This window comes from Chamaea fasciata, unplaced genomic scaffold, assembly GCF_029207755.1.
Source record: "Chamaea fasciata isolate MVZ Bird 193981 ecotype frontalis unplaced genomic scaffold, bChaFas1.0.hap1 SCAF_1, whole genome shotgun sequence".
Taxonomy (NCBI): domain Eukaryota; kingdom Metazoa; phylum Chordata; class Aves; order Passeriformes; family Sylviidae; genus Chamaea; species Chamaea fasciata.
The window spans coordinates 4,813,624-4,836,689 of record NW_027094086.1 but is presented as its reverse complement, the minus strand read 5'-3'; the positions used below and the strand labels follow the sequence as shown (position 1 = coordinate 4,836,689).

Below are 23,066 nucleotides of genomic sequence, written 5' to 3'. Positions count from 1 at the left end.
GACTGAGCTTCCCACTATATTACTGTCTTATTTTGTAGCCTGAGGCAAAGTAATGATCTTTTCTCAGCCTGTCTATATGTAATATGCACATTATGCTTCTCACAGGGATATGATTCGTTCACTGATGATAAAAACCATCTCGGTGCTCTCACAAAAACAGCATCATAAATCCACAAGAGGTAAGCAACAGAGGGAAAGCAACTGTCTTCCCATACAGTGCAGCTGGACCATTTAGAAGTTGCAACAAACTTTTTACCTAGAACTATACCATTCTCCAATATCAAGTTCTTTGGTATTTTTATTTTTTAAAACTTTTTTTTTTAATCTTCCCAAGACAGCTTCCAGTCTTATAAACATAATGTTGGCCAGAAGAAGAGAGTCAGAAGTTCATCCTGCCCTCAGAGAAAAATACCCATTTGACTATTCCAGTACTTCCAATCCGGAGCCAGAAGGGATGGGATCTTCCACACCATCCCATAAACCCTGAGAGAATAGGAACAGCAAGACTGGAGCTCTGTCAGCTTGGGAGAATCACACAAGCTCAAAAAAATGATGGAGATGCTGCAGAGCATCTCCAACAAACTGAGTTGGAAAGCTGGTGTGGGAGAAGGACCTCAGGAAAGCAACCAGATAAAATGGAGAAGACAGAATTTGCTTCTGCAGTTAAACAGACTTGCTCATTTATTTTATCAAAATTCCACTGGAGCCTTGATCAGCAATACAGTTGCAGAGACTGATAATGACAGATAGGCACAGCGTGAAAGAGGAGTTCCAGCAGTTCTACAGGACAATTTTACAACATTTTGGGGGGTGGGGGGGGGAGGAACCAGTTAGACACTTGACCTGTCAAAGACGTTATTTGTTCGGAGTCATGTTTCATGTTTCTAGCTCATATTTCACTTTGTTCTTAGAAGGAAAACATGACATCCAAATTAGACATTAACATAAGCTTTGCCCTCCCACACCATACCAACATTCCCCATGTTTTTAAAAACTTGTTATTAGGTGAAAAGGCAAAACTATCCTTTAATCTTCAACTATTACTAGCCAGGAACAGATTAATTATATTAGAAGTCACAGGCATTCACTTCAGAAGAATCAAGGAATGTTTCGGAAGGAATTTTTTTCGCCTACTGAAATACAGCTTGGCAGTAACATAGTTTTCCGTAATGAAGTCTTGGCTTATTTATCTATATTTGTCTTGAACACAACACAGAAGAATTCTGTGAATTAACAAAACCAGTACATGTTTCAATGTAGCTACTTAGGCCTCTGTATGGAACAAGCCTGTAGGTGTATTTATGCAGCAAACAAATTACATATGTGGGCAGGCAATAGTAACAGTACCTTTTATCACATCTCATCTGCATTTCCAACATGTCAACAGCACACAGGCAAGAATCTTGAACAGAGGAAGATTTTACACTGACACTTGCTCATTTAATTGACAACAGGAACAACAAAGTTCATTTCCAGATTGTTTTATCCTTTAAGTATCCCAATTTAGATTTTGTCAACATGAATTGCATTGGATCCCAAATGCTGAAATGCCACATTGTGAGACATGCAGTCAGACAAGGCAACCTTACAGCTCTTAATTCCTTACAAATCTTGAATGGCACCCAACCACAAGCAGGAAACCACAGCAAAAATGCATCTTAAGACTCTTCCAGAGATTCATGAGAGCTTTAAACAGACAATAAAACACATCAGCACTTACCATCCACCAGCAGCAAGTCATTAGCTGCAAATGAAATGCATTCACTTAACAAATAGGACTGGAATCACAACTCATCCTGGCTTTGCATGAGGGAGACAGCATTAGGATTGACAAGACTCCCAAAATGAGCAAATTTAAAGGACAGGACAATTAAAATGTTAACCACTGCCTGCAGCCTTATTTGCAGAAGTGTTCCCAACATTGCCACCATCAAACAACTGCTGCTTCAGATGGGAGTGAAGTGCCAAGACCTTGCACTTTGTTTTAATTGGAACTGGATCTACAGCATAGGCTGGGTATATACAATCAACTGAAGTCACAGATTAACTCAAGTAGATAAACTGAACTCTCCAGACACAGCTCTGTAACAGCGAAAAAAGTGCAGCTGAAAAGATGACACCCTCGGATGTACATACACAGCTTTGTCCTGGTCTCCCCACACCTCTTGAAACAGCTCAATCTGTCTCTAATGACAATCCTTGATATTTCAGATGTTGGGATGAGATTTAAACTGAGAAGCCTAAACTGGAACTTCAGCTGTGTGAGGAATCCTTTTACAGAGTAACCAGGAGCCAAATCCATTTTGTGATGACAGACTGCAAATAAAGGGACTTGCAGGGCCATCAAATGTGCCAAGAGCATCGCTGCAAGATGCAACGTAGGTATATGAGGTCAGAACTAGGTCAGAACTATATCATTTCCATATTTCATAAGGTTTGCCAAATTCCAAATTAGAGGCAATCACATAAATCTCAAAACCTGACAGAAGGAAGATAAAAATTCCCCTTGGTTAACAAACAAATGAAGACGAGTACACAAGTCTCAGATAAAGCAGAAAGGAGAACAGATAAAACCTCCCTCAGAAAAAGAAAATCATTCAGAGAACAGTAATTATAGGCAATTCTTGTCTTCACTACAGACATAGCTTTGACATTCCCACTCTCTCACAAAAACTACGTATTTAAAGTGTGAAACCAGTAAAATACAACTGTCATCTGCTGCATGTCCATTGATGCTACGTAAATACAGGCTGGATTTTCTTTACTCTGCAATTACTTTTAACCTATCTCTGCACAATGAAGAAATTCAGGGGAGAATTTAATGATTACAAAGTGTTTTAGCAACTGATTTGCATTGAATTTTACAAATTTACAGCAAATTTTAATGTCAGTAGATACCAAATTTACCAGTCTTCAGGCCAAGGCACAACCAAGCAGGAGCATTAACCCACTGGACTCCAGAAGACCTTTCTTTGTTTTTACTAACCAAAACCACCAATTGTAAAAAAACAAACAAAAACCAAAACCAAACCAAACCAACAAACAAAAAACAAACAAACAAAAAAAGCCCCACCAAAACCAAAACCCAAACAAAACAACCCCTCCACCAATTAAAAAATCCCTTTGTCTCACAAATGTTTGCCTAATAAAGCAAATTGGGTGGCATATGAATAGATAACTGTGTAAACAGTTATAAAACTATAGGGGGAAAAAGAAAAGGATGCCACAGTGATTGTAAAATTTCAACAAAGACACAACCACTAAAGTAATTACAGCCAGTCTAAGCCTTAACAGGAGTGAAATAGTCTAAGAATGCAAGAGAGAATGCAAACACGGGATCGCTCAGGACTAATGAGTATGAAAAGCATCAAGATTAGAGCAGAAAAATCATATGCATTTTCACAGAAAAGAAACACCATTTTATTTTATTCTAGGTCAGTAGTCGGTGACCTAGAACTTAATTCTTTCCCCACAAACACCTGGGCTGTGAAAGCTATAAACATATGAAGCTGTGAGAGATGTGAAAGCCATAAACAAATAACTTATTAATCTGCAGTTAAGACCATGGATTATGAGTTTCTGTCATTTTTTATCACATTCTCTGCTGATTTCTTCTGTAGGCCAGATGAGCCTCTCTCCACCTATCGTCCCTATTTCTTTGGCTCCTGTTTCACATGATGGTAAAGCAGAATTAAGAGCTGCCTCCTGCCTTCCTCTGTGCCCACGCTGGGGGATGCAGGACACACTGACTCAACCTCCCAGCCTCATCCCACCCCAAACCAGAAAATACTATTTTTTTTCTCGTTTGGTTTTGGTTCTTTTTCTCCTGCAGTTTTAGTGAGTTGAATTGAGTCACTATGCCATGAGGTGACACAGTCAACCTGAGTTTCTTCCACATACGAATGAGAGATGGAGATAATGTGACTAAGCAACATCTGGCAGTTTTGATAGGAACAACCCATTACTGCCTTGTCTTTTCACAAAGCCATACCCTCCTTTCTCTGTCTCTCCCTTCAGCCAGTGCCCATGTACCTAAACCTCATTCAATTATGAAAGAAAATAATTGTTGACTCGAGATCACTTCAGTTTCCCCAATTCTTTTTTGACAATCCTTCAATTTTTTGGTTTATTTATGCACTGAGGACAGGAACTGCCTGTTAATGTGTGCTCACTCTGTGCTACTGCCTGGCAGAAGGAACAATTTATCAGTTATAACCACATGGATTTAGCCCAATGCTGCATATACAGGAAGCCTGGGAAAGATGGTGTTAAAAATTGGTTTGGGTATGCAGAAAGAGCAGAATTTAAATAATTTCCTGATATGAAAGGAACTGTTTTAAAAGGTATGGGATAATGGACTCCATGTGGCAGAAGATAGGAGCAGGATCTTGAATAAATTCTCAAAGAAGTACAATTAATTTCATTATACCCTGAGAAGAAAGTGTACCTATCAGTGTATTATTGTACTCATACTTTTCCTGTGCTACATGTTTGGTGAATAAAAAGGGTTACATAGCAGCTTATTATTATTAAAATATGATGACAGTGCCTGTGTCTCCCCAAGCAGCACAAAACTCCAAACTCATATCCTCAGAAAAATCTTTTCATTTTTATAAGCCATCTGTCAACAGGCCATTTCTTCTCTGCCTTCCCTTTGATCATACAACCCTAATTTTCTCAATGTGGCAATTAATCTCTTTTCCCCCTGATTTTTATATAAAGATATTAGAAAACCCTCTGAAGCCTCCACGCTGTAGACTCAGCTAATATATGCAGATTTGTATTCCTATAATTATCCTTTTTTTTCCCCCCTCTCCTTTCTCCCTTCTCCCTTCCACATACCATCTTTCATATCTTGTTTCAATAGGACCACGTGATCTTTTTGTGCTCACTGAGTACCTACTCAGTGTGCTATAAGCTGTTCTGTGCCAGATATAATCACCCACCACCCACAATTCTGCCCCTCAAATTACCAATGTCCAGGCTCTTTTTCCTTTGGCCAACTCCACGTTGTTTCTATGTCTCCCATTCATGCACTGCACTGCACTGCTAAGAAAATGAATGGTGTGGATGTCAGGCAGAAAAACGCGTGCCTAAAATCCTCCACTATTTCAGCAGATTGTCTTTTGCTCACATTAGGTCTTAACTGCTTTAATTAAAAAAAAAAAATTAAAAAAAAATTTTAAAAAACCAAAAAATTAAAAAAAAACCCCAACTTTCCTAGAATGAATCTTTTGAAGAATGGGCATTGAGACAGTCTTTGGGAAAATAAAATCATTCTCTGAAGAAGCAGAACATTTAATGTGATTGGATACATCACTCCCCGAGCATTCATTTCATGCACAAAATCCTTTTGATGCTCTATACCTTTGGTGTCACAATAAAAATATCCTCTTATTACTGAGGCACGATAAGAGAGTAAACAGCAGCTGTGTGATAGCACTGATGTAGCAGAGCATATCCCCCCGAGGATTCTTGACCTTTCAGCCTTGGTTTTCAATGCTGCACCTAAAAATAGCTTTTCTCCACTGACAAACATTACAGCTCCATGCTGCAGAATAGCAATGAGGAGCTTTATGCTCTAATGGCTTTACTATAAATAGAATCTCTTCATTGCTAAAAGCTCTTCATTAAAAGGATTAGTGACTACAACACACAACAGGAACAGCCGATACCAAACCTCAGGCTTTGTAGCACAAGCTGATTTTAAATTTACTTGATTTTAAGGTTTATGAAGTAACTGCATAATTTAGTGAGTAAAACAGAATGAAAAAGAACCCCCTCCCCCCTTCCACACAATGTTTGGGAGGGCTGATTTTGATATAAAATTAATAGTTTGAGGAATCAGCTTCCTACTATTCTCATTTTCTCCAGTTCAATGCCAAATTGACTGTATAATGCAATGTCAAAATGGAGCACAAAGTCACAACAAAACTGATGTCAGTGCATGAGCATAACAAATGATCAGTTCTCTGCTAGAGCAGAAAAATTCCCATTCCTGCCTGTCTTCAGACAGGAACAGAAATCCTCCCAGGGCTGGGCTGTGGCTCATCTGTGCTGCAGCAGGAGTCACATTTGGGGACTGAAGTAGAAGGGTGACAAAGCCGGGGACAACAAGGTGAGCAGCAGAATGGGAATCCCACTTCCCATGTCAGGGTAAATACTTAATAAAGGCAGCATTAGGGGGGGTTACTTTGAGATACACTGGCAAATACACCATTAGTGATGTCTCACAAATACCCAGCCATGAGAAGAAGACCAGAGACAAAATGCAATTAAAGCAGAAATAAGGCACATTGTATAAGTGACGAGTTATCCCAACACAGCAGCAGTGAAAGACTGACCAGGAAGTCTGAAACCTCGAGGAAAAAGATAAACATTACTTGCCAAATGAGAGATAAATTGGCCATCTACAAATATTAGAAGACAAGCTTGTTGAATAACCTATTAAGGAAAACATGTCTGAAGCGTTCAGAGATTTTTAAACTTCACTTGTACAAATTTTGGTGAATGCGCAGTCAGTTGAAGAAATTCAACCCCTCTGAGACTGATTGTATTTGAAGATATGTAGTAACTTTGCACATCCACCGGAAAAAGCAAACTATTCCATTCCCAGGTGCAGTTTCCTTGCTCCCATCTTCGCCTGACTTACAGAGCCACCTCTCCATGAGCCACACCAGCCAACAACCATCAGTGCCTAAATTAACCCCACAGATGGGCTACTGCAGGCTCTAAGCACTGGTCAGTCCCGGGCCCACACAAACAAGACTTCAGCCTCAAATAAAAGACTATTTCCTGGAGCACCTCCACACATAAGTGAACACCATATTCGAAAACATCCACCAGATAGAAAGTGATTGGAAGATATATACTGAGTATCAAGCCTTCTGAGGTTCTTAAGGACAGGAACATCTGTCTATGGAGCCATTCTATATTTTTTAATTGACAAAACAGTGCACCATCTGATTGCCCATCAGTGAATTCCACTCACAGGTCTTCAAGTTTTTTTTTTCCCCTGAGGTTCTGCAAATATGGTCTGGCTTCAGTACTGTTAATTTGTTTGAATAAAAGCAGATGTGGTAATGTTATTCAAATTACTTCTTTTTTAATATAAGCCACAGATCTGAGTAGCTGAAAGCAATGGCATATATAACTTTATTCTGGGTTTTCCTCTTTTATATTTGTTTACTGTTAGAGAACAGAAATTTTATCAAATATAAACCAAATTTAGATTACCAAAATAACTAAGGATGGCTTTTCCCCCTCTGACATTTAGACAAATGGCAACTTTTGATTGCCTACAAAAATTGCTAATATGCAGAACTGCATACTTTTTTTCATTTTAAATTAGAGGATTTGCTACTAACATGCCATATGCTGTGTGATATGTTTAACAGAATGTTACACTTCTAATTGCATACCAATCAAGGCCTCATATTTTTCAACAATTAGCAGAGTAAAGTATAAATTTCCTCGTGTCGTTGGTGCTTTCAGGCATCCAACAGCACCTACAATATTTTAATCCACACTTCTTCCAAATCACAAACATGATTTTTCTTCAGTGAGAGACCTCCAGATAGAGACTGAAAAGGAGAGGATGGGGGCAGAGGAGAAAGAACAATGCATTTTAACTGACAGCACCATCCTTCTGACTCCCCAGGATTTCCCACAAAAGTCTAAGATATTCAACCCCAAAAATGGGGAGGGGATCTCAGCTGGGGTTTGATGTGAATCTGTTTATAATGTCTTGACTGGATAATTTTATATATATATATAGATAGATAGATATAGATAGATATAAACCGTAATAAGGTTTCTCTGTTAACAGGAGTTGAAAGAAAGAAGCCTGCAGCTATTTCTGACATCTTACGGATCTTACAGAATGAATTTATCCGTACATTCAAAAATCACCCATTTTCAGGGGTGAAGAAAATAGATGTTCTCTGGTCTTGGCAACCATACTTAGTCTGAATAGAGTATGGGAATGGAAAAATCAGGAAACAGCTCTCCAGGTAGATCTTGGTAACTTCCATTTTTAGGATAAAAAACCTTTATCAGAAGGTATCGAATCCTGATTTTCAACACACAGTTTTCAAAAGTTTCAAGATACTTTATGCTGATTATAGCTCTTTTTTTTTTTTTTTGCATCTATTAATTCACTTGCTAATATTCAAATTTCACTAAAAATGATGACTCTTCCATCATATCATTTATTGTTTGTAACAGAGCACAATTTGTCAACGAGCTACCTAATGAACAGCAAGATGACTTGGATGCATCTTAATCCCTGTTTCAAAACAGAAAGAATCCCCAATGACTTTTCCCCTAGAACTTATCACATACAAGTGAAATTTTACAGAGTAAAATATTTACTTGTTTTTATTCCAGTGTTTGCAAACTTTGATAAATTCAGTTTGCCATCAGAATATGAAATAATGAAATTAAAGACTGGATAATTGCTGCTTATAAAGGTAGTTGTAATGTGCTATTAATTGCCACATACCATGTAGTAAAAATTTAATTTCTAGTGAAATGCTCAGGGCCAGTGGAAACTTTAGCACTGGAAATATTTGAAGCTGCACATGTATCTCCTGTTTCATCAGTGTTATCTCAGAAAACTCCTTCACACAGCCTCCTCTCTAGATTTTTGCATGTCTGCAAAGGCACAGGAGTCATCACTATATTATTTCTGTTTAAAGCTTCTTCTCAAGGGTGGTTCAAAAATTTAATTACTGGAAGTTTATGTATAAATAGTACTATCCAACAGTATTACCTAATGGTATACTGGGAGTAAATACGAATGCTCTCAGCATGAACTTCTGGGAATAAAGACAGTAACTGAACAGGCAAGGGTGACATTTGGGATTTGTGCCACTGAGAAATGTCCACAATCCATACAGAATACAGTGAGGTTCTAATTAGAGGCGTAAACTATAATGTGAGATAACTGATGACACAGCCAACCTGCTTCAAAAGTCCAAAGGAACAATGTTTTAGAATCTGCAGGCCACTAAATCTGAACAAAATGTACTTCCTAGGCTAAATGACATCTTATCTTCGGCTCACAGCAATTCTTTGGTCCCTTCACCTTTAAATTTAGACATGTAACAATTTTCTGCTGAGTTCATACCATCAAAATATCCAACTTAAGGTTTGCTGATTATTATGGCACTTTGGCAAACAGCACCACAGCCTGAAACTCCAGTTGAATGACAGAGGTAAATGCCATCTGTGGTATTTTACATAAATTAGGTAAAATGACTGGATTATTACCAAGTTTCCAGCACCAGAGGAATACAAAAGACACTTTAAAGGAGAAAAAGAAGGATTAAGAATGATGCCATACCGTATGTCAGAATTGTTGGTAATTTCACTCAATACATAGCCTAAGAAATGATTTATTACACTAACAGAAGGGTTTGTGAAGGTTAATTCTGCGTGATGAACAAGTAGCTGGATTTTTTTTTTTTACTCTCTCAAAATAACAGAAGAGTTTCATTGCCTGCCACTGTGCTTTTTGAAGAACAGCTTCCAGATTATCATCGCCAACCTCCATTACGAGCTGCCTCCCCTATCAGATGTGTATCACTTCATGTCACAGTCCTGCTCCCTTCTGCCCATTTTCACTTGTCTGATTCATGCACAGTGTTCTCAGAGGTACAAAACCACGCACTGTGACAGCCACAGACCCAAAACAATTCATCACAAACAAACAATCCTGTATTGCCTCATTCTCATTCCTTGTCTCGTGCCATTCCAGAATGTTTTTTACCTTTGTGTAGCATCTATTTGTTCTGCAGGGATTTCTGAGTATTACTGACTCCAAACAACTGCACTACAACCTTCCCACAAATGCAGTTATTGTGTAATGAAAACTAACATAAACTTGAAATTCACTTGCATATCTGGGGCTGCTAACAACTGTTAAATTTCCAGCCAGTAAGGCTGATACTGCTTTATTACACTATTGGTCATGGTGCTGAGTACTTGAAACATGAAATTTAATCAGAATTAACTTCTAATGATTTTGGTGTTTTAATAATTCTGTATTTAATCAAAGTGACTGCATTATCATCCATCTTAAACATTCAAGATCCCACCAGAGATACACTATAGAAACAAAGCAGCAACTTGTCAAACACTGTGCTGTAGCCAGGCACCAAAAACTCTCACATTGGTCTTAATTCATAAATTTTGGTATGAGCCAGAAGGATTAACAAGCTGGATTTACTCCACCATTGCCTGTTTCCATCTCCTGCTTGTGAGACAGGCAATGCTGGTTTCAACAGCTTACATCATGCTCTGTGAAATACTAAATATTCACTATAACTTAGTGATTAATGAAGGACAACAGAGATGCTTGGAAATGATAGCACAGATTCACTTTAAGGCGGATCATTAAGGATCCATGCCAGGAAAAATGCTACTGAAGGTCTAAGCTTGTCAAGCAGATCTAAGAAAACAAAAAACACTTTACACCAGACACAGACAAAGGCTACTGAGATAATTGTGAGGTGAGAAATAAAAAAAAAAAAAAAAAAAAAAAAACAAAAAAAAACAACAAAACAAAACAAAAAAAAACTTCTCTGCTATCAAAGAGACTGGGAGAGTTAGACCCGATTGCTGTCTCAAGATGCACAAAAGAAAGAGCAAGAGTGATAAAAGGCAAACATCAGAGACTGAGAAAAGCTATTTAAACTAAAGAACAATATTGACATGAGAACAAAAGAGCTGGAAATGAGTCACAAATAAATTTAATCTTGAAATTCCTATTTGCAGCAAGGATCTCAGACAGAGCTCAATAAGTTTACAAAAGGCTCTCCAAACAAAATTATATTGAGACACCTTCTGCAGTCTACTGAATTAAATAACATGAAGATGTATATTTCATGTTATGAGATTAATTTAAAGCAATATGCAGACAAAGCACAGTTTACTAAGTACCCATGAGCAGAAATCATCTCCTTCAAACACAGCTGAAATGTTTAACAAAAACAGTTCATAATTAGCGAATGGTGAGCACATTGCTGATTAATACCTTCATTAGGAGCAGATGTTCAGAAACTCACTCGTTGATCCAGCAAAAATACATACAAAATTGTAGTTGCTAGGAAAACATAAGAGGTCATTTTGATTCTAACAGACAAAAGTTCAGGTTGTTCACTCCAACCGACAGCTGCTCACTGACCTTATTTCCATCCCAGCCTCAGACCTGAGATTGCATTTCTCACTCCTTTTTATTTTCTGTGCCTCACAACTGCTTTTTGGCTATGTGGTTAGTGAGATAAACCTGGATGTGTTCTTCCTGGAAGTGAAGCATGCATGGGAAAAGAGAGATGATGCAGTTGTTGGGAGTTAAGCACCACGAAGGAGCTCAGTGGGCAGGACAGTGTGGACATCCATCCCTGTGAGGTCAGCTCCTGTTTTGGGGGATTTATGCCTCGGCCTCAATTACTGGGCACAATGAAGGAGTTATAAATATGTCTCATTTCAGACAAAAGTTCCAAGTGGCCCAATGCAGAGGTGCAAAGTTGTGTTTTACTCAGCCTGAGCTCTGAGTAAGGCCAAGTCCCAGCCAAGTAGCCCTGCCAGGTCTGGGCTGCTGATTTCACCCCAGCAGGTCTCCAGCTGAAGTCTGCAGCTTGTGAGCAGCGTCAAAGCTGCTCTGAGGCTTCATGTCCTGCTAAAACAAATTTACTAAATGCTCCCACAGCTGGGAGCACTGATGGAAGGCTTCCCACCAGAGCCATCCGAGGCTGGCAGCAACTGCTTCTGCTCTGAAGTTTCTGATTTATGATCTCCAACACTTTCAATACCTGGGTTTTTCCTTTGACTTGAACAACTCAACCCCATCTTTCACCCAGAAAACTGACAGTTGACTCTTTATCAAAGCACAGAAATGTAATTATCCTTTGACACTTCTTTTAATTATTGAGGATTGCTCCTGCTGCCTTTTTTTCTTTCCTGAAGTTTTCACATGAGGCAACCAATCACTTCTCTGCGTAATGCCAAATACTGACGAGACGTTTTCCCCTTTCCATATCGTACTAACATTTTTAATTGACTCTTTCTTATTTCCTCTCATGTGTCTGGCCTTGATATAGAAATTCTGTAACGGCTCTGTATGTGTCTAGTATTATTGAGCCACAACTTCATATGATACTATGCAAAATGTAATGAGTAATAAAAAAAACTTGAGCATCATTTGACAAAAGCCCTTTTGTACAAAACTATCCTACAGAATGCATTTGCTCAGCTTCCCTTTTATATTCTGAGATGGAAAAAAATGTCTCTTCTCCTGTAACTTCTTCTAATGTATCCACAAGTAATGAGAAATGTTACTAAAGCGATCCTGAATTTCTGCTTAGTGAGGAAACAGACATTGAACAAAAAGTCCAAGTTCCCTACTGAGTATACATTATGAATAAATACACAGAATTACAGCTCAGAAAAGATTTTCTGTTTCCCTAGCTTCTTTAGTAAAATTAAATCAATTAATGATTCAGATCAACCAAATGAAATAAAATTTTATCATTTTAATTAAATTTATTAAGATTCTTAATCCAAAAGTCCAATGTTCAATCTACATCCGGGTTGAACACATAACCCATAGAAAAGAAAAAACCAAAGTAATATCTAGTTCTCTTACTGTTTTACTGAAGGGACAATGGGGAGATGCAATAGGCTAAGAAAATTCACCAAATGGAGGGAAAAAATTATCATTTGCTAAAAAAAAGATGGCTAGATGTCCAATTTGAGAGAGACTGAAAAGGAGAAAATGAGAGGACATGAAAGAGAGCACTTCAGTCAAAGCATATGTTTCTTCATACAAATCTATCTGCTCTGGTCTCTGTACTGCTGAGGTTTTGACAGTTGGAAGCCATTAATTTCAGAATTACAAGGCTTATTGAGCTGGATTTATGGTCTTTGCAGTTTTTAATTCACTTCTGCTTCCTTGATGAAGTAAAGGACTACTTCAGAATGAACAATGAAAACGAAGCCGACTTCCCTCAAAACATTTGCAGAACTGTTGATGGAAGGTCACTCTGGCTTTAATCAGTGAGTCAAAATACATGAGGTGGGAAAAGAACTCACTGAAATACTTGGGAAAAATGCTTTTAGTATAACAAAATAAAAGGAAAATGTTCAATTTATTTTAATTAAGTACAAACTTCAAACTACAGCAGAGTACATGAGCACTTCTACTGAGAAGACATCATGGTCCAGTCAAATGACAAATTTTAGGGGTGAAAAGGGGCCTGAACCCAAGCACAGCACGGCCAGTGAAGCAACTGATTTCATTTACAGCATTCCTGGCTTTCAGTTCCAAGCATGTGCATTGTTCTTTTTCAGTGAAATAAAACAAAAGCTGGGAAGTGTCAGCAGCCAGAAAAGGAAAGCTCAGTGTCAGCCTCTGGATGAGGCCTCCCCTCCTGTTTATTGCCCCAAATCTCACATAAAACCTGTCCTACACAGGTAGGTCAGGTTCTACTGTTCTACCTGCCCTACTATTCAGAGTAGTCCTCCTCCACAATTAGCATATTTTCCATTTCTCATTCTCTACACATTTAACTGTACAATTCAGTTAATTGTTGGGGAAATAAAATCTCGCCTGATCAAAGCATTTTTCTTGCTTCTCTTGTTAATACACACATCTTCTGATCTAATTTCCATTTTTTAAGTTGTCCACATATTTTTTCTAATTTTTTATTCAAATGGTATTTTCTGTGTTCATCAAAGTAATAGAAATCTATTTCCCTGCAGATTCACTGATAGTTTTTCATTAACTACCTTACAAGACAGCTTTTTTGTCTTTTCAATCTTCTTCCCTCCAATTATCTTCACACAGTTCTTTTTGAACATGTAACCCATTGTCATAATTATTACAGTAGCTTTTCATTTTTTTTAATTTGGATGTTCATTTAATCTATTATTCAATTTACTTCTAACAATACCTAGAAAATTAAGTACCTTGCATAACTGCATGACAATTTATCATCATTATGATGTTTCTCAATCACTTGTTATGGCTTAACTGAAATGTCGTAAGGAATACTCCTATAAAGAAGTAAATAAGGCATGGACACTCGTTTTTTTTTCTTTTTCCTTTTAAAATATAATGGGTTTGTAAATTAAATACTGAACATAGCCACTTACTCAATAAAAAAAAATGGTATTAGGCACATGTGCCTGATCAAGTTTGAATGAGTTAATTTTCCTTCTTCCACAATGTCCTGTTTCTTTTTCTCTTTTTTGTATCTGATTAAACACCATTATTTGGTACCTTCCTCTCCACCAGCATTTCCACTGTAAGGTTTTTCTAAAACCCTTAATATTGTGTTGAAAACCATCTATGGTCCTATGCCAAAAGTTGCCCTTCTTCAGCAATTTTTCTCTTCTCCTGGTCCTCTGATGGATTCCTGGAGAACAGTCAACTTTTGATTTTGCTAATTAAAAAAGATGCATCGCAGAGATACTGCAACCCAAAGCAAGCAGACTGTAGATGTTCTAAGTAGTGAACACAGAACCCACTTGCCAGATTTTCTCAGCTTTGGAGAAGTGAACAAATTTTATTCAGTGTAATATCTTTATAGTATAAACCTGCTAATAGTCTTCATTCCTCGATCACCTCCGAAAATTTACATTTTCCTGTTCTGGTTTGATTTGAGCTCTTCTGGTAACAAGTTTCATTAAAAGTTTGAACAAATGTCACATAAACCTTTCCTCACAGCTGAATTACCCTGCTAGCTCAGAGTAACGCCTAATTAAATAATTTCCAACAACTTCAGTCAGCGGAACTTGTAGCAGATTTCTGTGTTACTTGTCTCAGAACAGATAAACACCTTTTTTGGACTACATTTCATCCATTTCATTTATGGCACTTGGTTTTTGAGATCATTGAAATATTGTAGAAATACAGAGGGAGAGTTTTGACTAAGACCTGCAGTGACAGGACGGGGGGGAAAGGGTTTTAAACTGAAGATGGCAGGTTTAGACTGGGCTTAAGGAAACAATTCTTTACAAATGAGGGTGATGAGACAGAGGATCAGGTTGCCCAGAATAACTGTGGATGATCCTGGATCACTACTTAGACTTCTCCATTAGTATTTATTACCCCATTTTTCCTCCCAGTCTTCTCATTGTTTCCTTGGAAGTGCTGGACCTGAAGCTCCAGCTGCCAGTTCCTTCAGAAATCTGATTTGAAATAACCACTGGCACTCACACAACCCGTCTCAGGCAATTCCATAAGATGTTTTGTTGATTTATTTTCACTTCAGGGTGCTCTCTTTATTCTTAGCATCTTTCCTCTGAAATCACTACTGATCTGGTTGTATCTGAAACCCTTCCTGTACAAGCTTTCCTTTTCAGTTTTGAGTAAACCAGGGCTTGGGTAGGAATTAGAAACAACAGCTGCTTCAAAACACATCACACAATAGTGTGTTTTGACATGAGAGACCATTATTTCTGTGCCAGATGCCCCAGTTCCATCAAGTTAGTCCATTTTTTCTGAGTACTACCCCAGTCCCTCAACACTTCCCAGGAATTAAAGCATGTTGCTTGCTTGACATTGCCAAAATATCCTCCAAAACAGCCTGCACACAAGCTGCTAAGATATGAAAGTGTTCCCACCTCTCTTGGATCTTAAAAATAAAAATGAAAAACCTGAAGATTTTTCTAAATGGATGAGAAAGGTTGGTTACCTTGCAAAATCCATTTATCACCAGATTGTTTCTCAGTTTTGGTTGTCCTGTGAATCAGACTGTGAATTTCTACCTTACAGACAGCTTACTCTTGAGATTTCCTGGCCAATACTCTTGGTTTCATCTTTCCAATTATGAAAATGGCCAGACTACTGTAATGCTAAAATAGAAACAATTGCAGAATATTTTGGTTTGGTGAATGAACACACTAACATTCACCATTTTTCTCAAGGGTAGGCCCTTGTATACCCTGCTGAACTCTTTGCATTTGCAAGCCTGTATCAATAGAATATAAATAATCCAGTCTAGAGCCTAGGAGGGGGTTGTTTATTAAAAGAGAAAGTAAGACTGTTTCCTTACAGTTCCCCATTAAGTTCAGTCTTTGAAAACACATCCAAGACAGCCTTGGAACTTCAAATATGGAGAAGCAGCCACATTGTGGGACTGCCCTGGCTAAAACCAAACTCTGAATAATGGTCATGTGTGCAGAGATCTGGCTTATTTTAACTAAGCCCACAGGGACAAGATTGTCCAGGGGACAGCTTAGAGGTACATCATTTATTGACTGGTAGACATTACAAAATATTTTCCTATGCATTCAGGATGCAGTAATCTCACACTGCTGAAATCCCTTAATCACATGAATTATGGAAAGAAAGATTTAATTATTGTCTAAGGTCAGGCTGGAAACTACAAAATAAAATCAGTGTGTAGCTTCAGTAATTAATGTTAATATGCACAAAACATAAAGCTGTGAAAACTGATTTTGATTTGGTGCTCTCTAAAACATACAGTTTATTATTAAGATAATTTATTTTTAAAGGAATGCTTCCATAAGATGCTTTGTGAAACTTAACCAGACTGAACTTCCAAACAAGCTATCACGAACCATATGTTCATGAAACACTTCAAAAGACTTTTAAATCAACATCTTCTATTGATTCCAACTACCTCTGAGGGACAATTTAACACCACATTCACTTCTGAGTTTTTTAACTTTCTCTGAGTACAATATTCCTACATGCTGCAGGTAAGCACAGAATTTATTGTGTGCCTACCTGCAGCATGTAGGAATTTATTGTGGGCCCACAAGGGTGTAGCATTTTCTACCAATAAGTAAATGATCAAGACTTTGTCTACTGCCCATCCCTTTTCTTATTTATGACCTGAGCAGCATCCAGCAGCAGTGATTTTAGTTCTCCTGTAACCACATACTAGGAAACAAAACGCATTGCATTGTGAAAAGGCATCCAAGTACACTTAAACACTAAAACTGTACTGAAATTCACTTTTTTAATGAAGAAGGGAAGAATTAATGAAATGAATGAATGAAATAAAAGAGTGAATGAAAGCAAAAAGCTATTTCTGGACTTTTTCCATGGTGAAGCTTGACAAATGCATGTTTCTTGGAACACTACTGTTAGTAATATCAGAATTCCTGTACAATCATTGATTTTCAGTTATTCAGTTAGTTGCTATGGAGAAAGAAAAGAATTTGCTTGATATTTTAAAACCTCTAGCACTTTTCAGTGTCTACAGTTCTAAATTTCTAAACCAATTTTCTCCAATAAATCTTTCCTCTTATACACATGAGGATCATCAGGAAAAGATTTCTATACCTGGTGCTTACAGGCAGTGAAGGAAGTTATGTTTATTTTGCTTTATGAACAAGAATTCAAAATAAGTTTCTGTTGTGAAAATTTTTTACAGCATCCAAAGTGCAGGAGCCTCTTGTTTCAGGGGAACTTCTCACTGAATGCAGGAATATCCCAAGCCCAGCTTGTTTCAGGGTCAATCAGGAGCCTATTTCAAATTCAGTCTACTCCAAGCTCAATAAAATCTTGTGCACACATTTGTACCTAAGATAATTTTGCCATGGAAAGAAGAAGAGCAGCATCAAAACTGGTAAGTGTTTGGTCCTGGGCTTTTGCTTGTTTGCAAAGTCAGTGACATAAATCAAATAAAGATGGAAAAAATCCTGCACAGGCAGCAGCCACAGATGATTCCATCAGATCATTTCCAACCCCAGCCATGGAGCTTGCATGGCACACGCCTTCGAGGAGGTTTGGTTCTCCTCATTAAACTTTGCAGGTTCTGTTTCCTCGACATGATGATATTAATGTATTCACCTTAAAACCACACGTACGCCTACATTTGGTTTGGTGCCCAGCCGTAAAAAGAAAATATGTCATAAATTTTAGAGGAGATTGAACCTGGTGGTGTTGAGCAAGATGATGCTTTTCAATTATGTGTGATTTACTCACCTGCCTAACAGACAACTTCATTTTACAGAGATGTCCTAAATCTTAAAATCGATTTTAACAACGCATTAAGAACTCTTACTCCAGCCTTTGAAGTATTTTCTTTTTTACGATTCCTCATGTCTTAAAGACTTTTCCTTTACCCAGTCATTTAATTATATGAAATAAAAACAAACTATTCACTACAGATCACTTTTTTCCTCTCTCTGTGAGAAATTTCAAAGGTAACTTCTTACCCTCAGACCAAAATTTCAATGTCACCGACTTCTGATTCTACTCTTTGCCTTGTACTTAATGAAAAAAGGACAGGATTGTCAAATTTACATGAAAAATTATTTCAATATGCTTTCATAATTCTAGAGATGTAATATTAACTCTTATATGAATTAAACATGCCAATTCTAAAAGGAATGTTGGAGTACAGCTTCTACAAATTTGAATAAGAGCCAGTCATTTTTTTAATCAAAACCATGTTAAATATTCATTCATGTTTCACTGTGAGCACTTACAATAAAGTAAACCCTCCAATGTGACCATCAATATAGCAAAATCCTTGCATAATCATAGAATCAATTTTATTGTATAAAACTGAGCCGAATTTTTAGCCAGTTTATGCAAAGGCTATGTCACAATGATGGCCAGTAGTAAAGAATTCATATTAAAACACAAGTTATTGTTAACATACAGAAAAACAAAAAGCAAAGCCAGGTTGTAAATAGACACAGTGTAATGATTAAAAGAAGAAAGATTCCAGCTGATATTACAATATTACACTACTTTAAACTTAACATGTTTCCACGCCTGTAAGAATTGAATAGGAAATCTATTGTGGCGCTGAAAGAGAATTTAAGTCCAAAAGACAGTGTATCACACTGTCTAAGTGCATGTACAAGGCACATACATCCCCTGGCTGTCCAAACATTTCAACAGCTCCTTATTACTCCCACCTAATAAACAATAATATCAATCTCTTAATTCCTCCTCCATGCCACACATTATTAAAGAAAAAACCATACTGTATTGCCACAGTACAGAGTCTGGAGGGACTGCAGGAGCTGCAGGTGGGGTTACCTGGCTACAACACTACCAAAGATTTAACTGCTGAATATTTGAAAGCACAGTTGACTAAAAGAAGCTAAAATGTCTCCATTGTCTTCAGTTTTCAGTTTTTGCTTTTGTTTTCAAGTAAAAACAGGCATTGAACCAAAATGTCCTTTTCAATAATCTCTGCAGTAAGCTACAGCTTCCACATGGACATATTTAGTGAGTTATACAAAATAGATAATATTCATTAGCAATTCAGGACCGAGAAAAGTTTAAAAAAAAAAAGTTAAGTAAACTTCTGCAAAGCTGAACTTTCCACTAGGAAATATCATATGTAAGTGGTGGCAAACCAAGCATTCAAGATCCCATAGGATCTCCCTTTCCCTGCTTTGCTCAGTGTAGAAAATTAAAATGTACAACACTATCAGTCAACAGACTGTGCTTCAAAAGATTTTGCAGCTATGAAGCAGAGAATATCACAGAGTTTTGGCTGAAAAATCAAGTAACTGGAATTCTTTAACTGAATTAATCAGCAGCCTGAGAAATAACAAACTCCACAGGAGATTTTATTGTAAATCAGTGCTATGTTCATGTTTTTCAACCAGTGCATCAAAGATCAGTACTCAGGCAGTAATGCCAGGCACAATTCTGTGATTCAAAAAGCCTCTTTTACTAAGAAAACAGTGGAATATGGCATAAAGAGAATTAAAAGAAGCAAACCAAGGGTACAGGGAAAGAATAAAAACACATTTTTGATCCTTAAGGTGATGTCCTATGCAGAAGTGCCAAAGGAAGATTTTCCACCACAGAGCCCAGGTTACAAACCTGCTGATGGTCAAAGCCACTCTGCAGAGCTAAGAAGTGACCAGCCTGAGCTCACAACACACACCTGACACAAACGACTCATTTTACTGGTGAGGCCCAAGGCAACCAGGGCCAAATCCCATCAATCATACCAAAAAAAAAAAAAAAAATAAAAAAAAAAATAAAAATAATTTTTTTTTTTTTTTTTTGCTGCCAAATCTTTGAATCCCATGAAGAACTGAGGCCAGGTAAGCTTGATTTCAGAGGTAGCTGATTATGGCTAAAGTTGGACATACTTACAATAAACTATTTTAAAGTATTTTTAATCTTCTCATCGAAAAACAAAGTGCTCACAGGTTTCAACATTTGAGTTGAGTGTACTTAATTCTCATGCTTAAAAAACATGCTAAAAAAAACCCACTGAAAAGAGTACACAAATAACGGAGTTTGGGGTCATTTCAGCTTTAATAATTAACACAGGCAATGGCGATGGATCATTGCTCCTCAAAGTTGCTTCTCATTAGGTCATCGAAGTATTAAAATATGGAGCATAGTCTATGATTAAAAGCAAAAGCTTTGGCAACAATTTGCTGTTGACCTGGGATTTTATCTGACACTGGCAACTCACATTGAAGTGCTGGGGATAAAACATCCCATGCTCCAAAGCCTCTGAACAAGCCTTTTTGAGAACCTCAGACAGAAGTCACATTATTAGAACTCTTCAAAATTAAATTAATTCAAATTTTCATTGTGGGAACATCATTCCAAATAGAAAATTAAGACAAGTAATTCCTCTCTGCAACCCAGAGTAAAAACATTTTCTGCATCTCAAAAGGTAGTAATGCAATTGTCTGGACCATAATAAGAAATATATCACAAGGACATTACCATTCATATGAAAAAAATTTAGAGAAATTACTTTAAAAACACACACTGTAAGAAAAAGGGGAAATTTAAGTAGCAGCCACCTCTCATACAAGACAACTAGGACTGAAAATTACAGGAAAAAGTGCCCAGTCAGGTTTCATATTTACTATCACCAAACAGTGGTACTTAAAATAAAACAGATATCAATTCTACATTTACCTTCAGCTAAATAAAACAGCTAAAGGAAAATAAAATTCCTATCAAATTCTCCGCTATCACAGATTGTCAGTAAATGAAAACATTATCATTCTCATCCTGCTGAAAATTACAAGCCAGTAGATTCTCAAAAAAAGATCATCAATCGATTTTGACACCACTCACCCCACTGCAGAGGAGCCAACTGTAGATGCTCCAGGACCAGCTGATTAAGAACCCCTTCCACACTTGCTTCCCCTTCACGCTTCAAGGAAGGGTAAATTGAAATTAAGGAAAATTTTGTTTCAGAGAGGAAAAAGGCATGTGATATGCACAAACTTTTATTATTGCAAACCAAAACTGCGATCTACAGATTCATTAAAGGTTAATGCTACACATGGTTTATTAACCCATAAATTGACCAGCAGTAAAAGTACAGCAGCTGATATCTTCTGAGAATAAAAATTTATTTTCACTGAGGAGTGCAAAAGCAAAGGTAAAATATACTTGAACCATAATAAAACACGAGGGTAAAAAAGTCTGGGAGCCACAAAACTACAAAACCTTTAAGTATGTGGGGCAGGATGAGAACCCAGAATGATCAATTAGGAACAATCTGAAAACAAAGAGGTAAAAAAAATTGATAGGGCAATAGAAAACAGAACAAAATTTAACAGGGCAACAGAACAAATGTCTGCTGGGATAGCCCTGACTGCTGACTTGGTGCCAGTTCCATGGGGGTACAGGGATGTTGGACAGTGACAGAGCCATTAACAAGGACAAACATCAGACCAGAACCACAGGCACAGAACTTGCAAGCTTCCCTTTCTACCCTGCATGAGCTCAGAAACAGGCACAGGTTGAAAAAAGAAAAAATTGGGAAATTGTTCTTACTTTAAGGACAGCAGAGCACTGAAATAAACTGTGGAGGACAAAAGAATCTCTTTTAAAAGGGCTTCAAAACAGGTTACACAAGTGCAAAAATAAAAGCATAGGCAATATCCAGTGTCATGCAAAGACAGTATTATCCATTTAAACAAATTAATAATAATTATGTGTGAAGAGTCAGTCAAGATGACATTTATTTGTAACAGGAAGAGCACTGGGTTTCTTTTTTCCTAATTCCCTAACAGCAGAGAGGCACTGAATTCACAGGGCTTGGAAGCACATGCAGATGTCAGCACCATCTTGTATCCAGGCATGTGTCCCACCATAATGAAGGAATAAGCTCCTAGTGAAATCTTCATCATGATTTCATACAACTACTCCAAAAGTATTGGAACCCTGGCCCTCATAAATATATCAAAAAATAAAAGAATACCTGAGCTTTTATCAACAACTTCTAAATGTAATCAGTCCCTTTTCTGTAAACTCTGGAAAGGGACACACATCATCTGACTGCTGAAGTATATATTCACCCGTGTCAGTTAAAAGAAAATTAACAAGCACTGCAGATAACTCATTTCTACCACAGGACATCCTCTTGCAGGGTGTCTTGGAGATTTAAAGAAAGGTCTTGAAAGCTCAGAACAAAAGTAAATCTAACAGTGATTGAGATTCAAGAGCTCAGAGATGATAGAAGAGGAAAATCATTACTGAGTACAGGATTCTAGCCATTATTTTTTAAAATATTCTCATTATGCCCTGAAAAATGTCATAAATAGAACTTTCCTTTTTTTTTTTCCTCCTAAAGAGACCACAAATAAAGAATTCACAAACCCCAAAGAGTCTGAAAGTTGGAAACACCATTAAAGAAAAGCATCTATTTGGAAAACTGAAGGCAGCAGAATATCACCTCAGAAGAGTGCTGCTGCTGAAAAATAAGACTCAGAACAGCCGCACAACCCAATAATTTCCATAAAACACACTAGAGGGTAGAGAATAATTTGAATTTACTTCACAAAAACAGCAGATAAATAATTCTGTTATCACATCTTTAATCTAAGGACTATAAATGAGAGAAAACACTAATAAAAAGGCAGTATTTAAAAGATGTTTTAAAACTGAGTGGTTGGCATTAACTGTAACACTAAACTAACTTTACTGTAATTTACTTACAACAGACTCACAGTGGGGCCTGGAATATTACAAATTTTCACTGTTTAAAGCTTCATGGAAAACTTAATGTCTCAAATAACACCATAAAGTTACTATAAAACAGGTGATTCTCCATTCTTTATCGCCGGTAAATGCT

The 23,066-nt window shown here is 37.3% G+C and overlaps 1 protein-coding gene across 2 annotated transcripts in view; it reads right to left on the bottom strand.

Moving 5' to 3' along the window:
- The window catches only part of TRAPPC9 (trafficking protein particle complex subunit 9), a 443,221-nt gene that overhangs the window by 211,597 nt on the left and 208,558 nt on the right, over positions 1–23,066 (bottom strand). For both annotated transcript variants that reach the window (XM_066175518.1, XM_066175527.1), the window contains one exon: positions 21,059–21,149. In XM_066175518.1, coding sequence (XP_066031615.1) covers positions 21,059–21,149 — 91 coding nt within the window. The remainder of the gene's footprint in view (positions 1–21,058; positions 21,150–23,066) is intronic.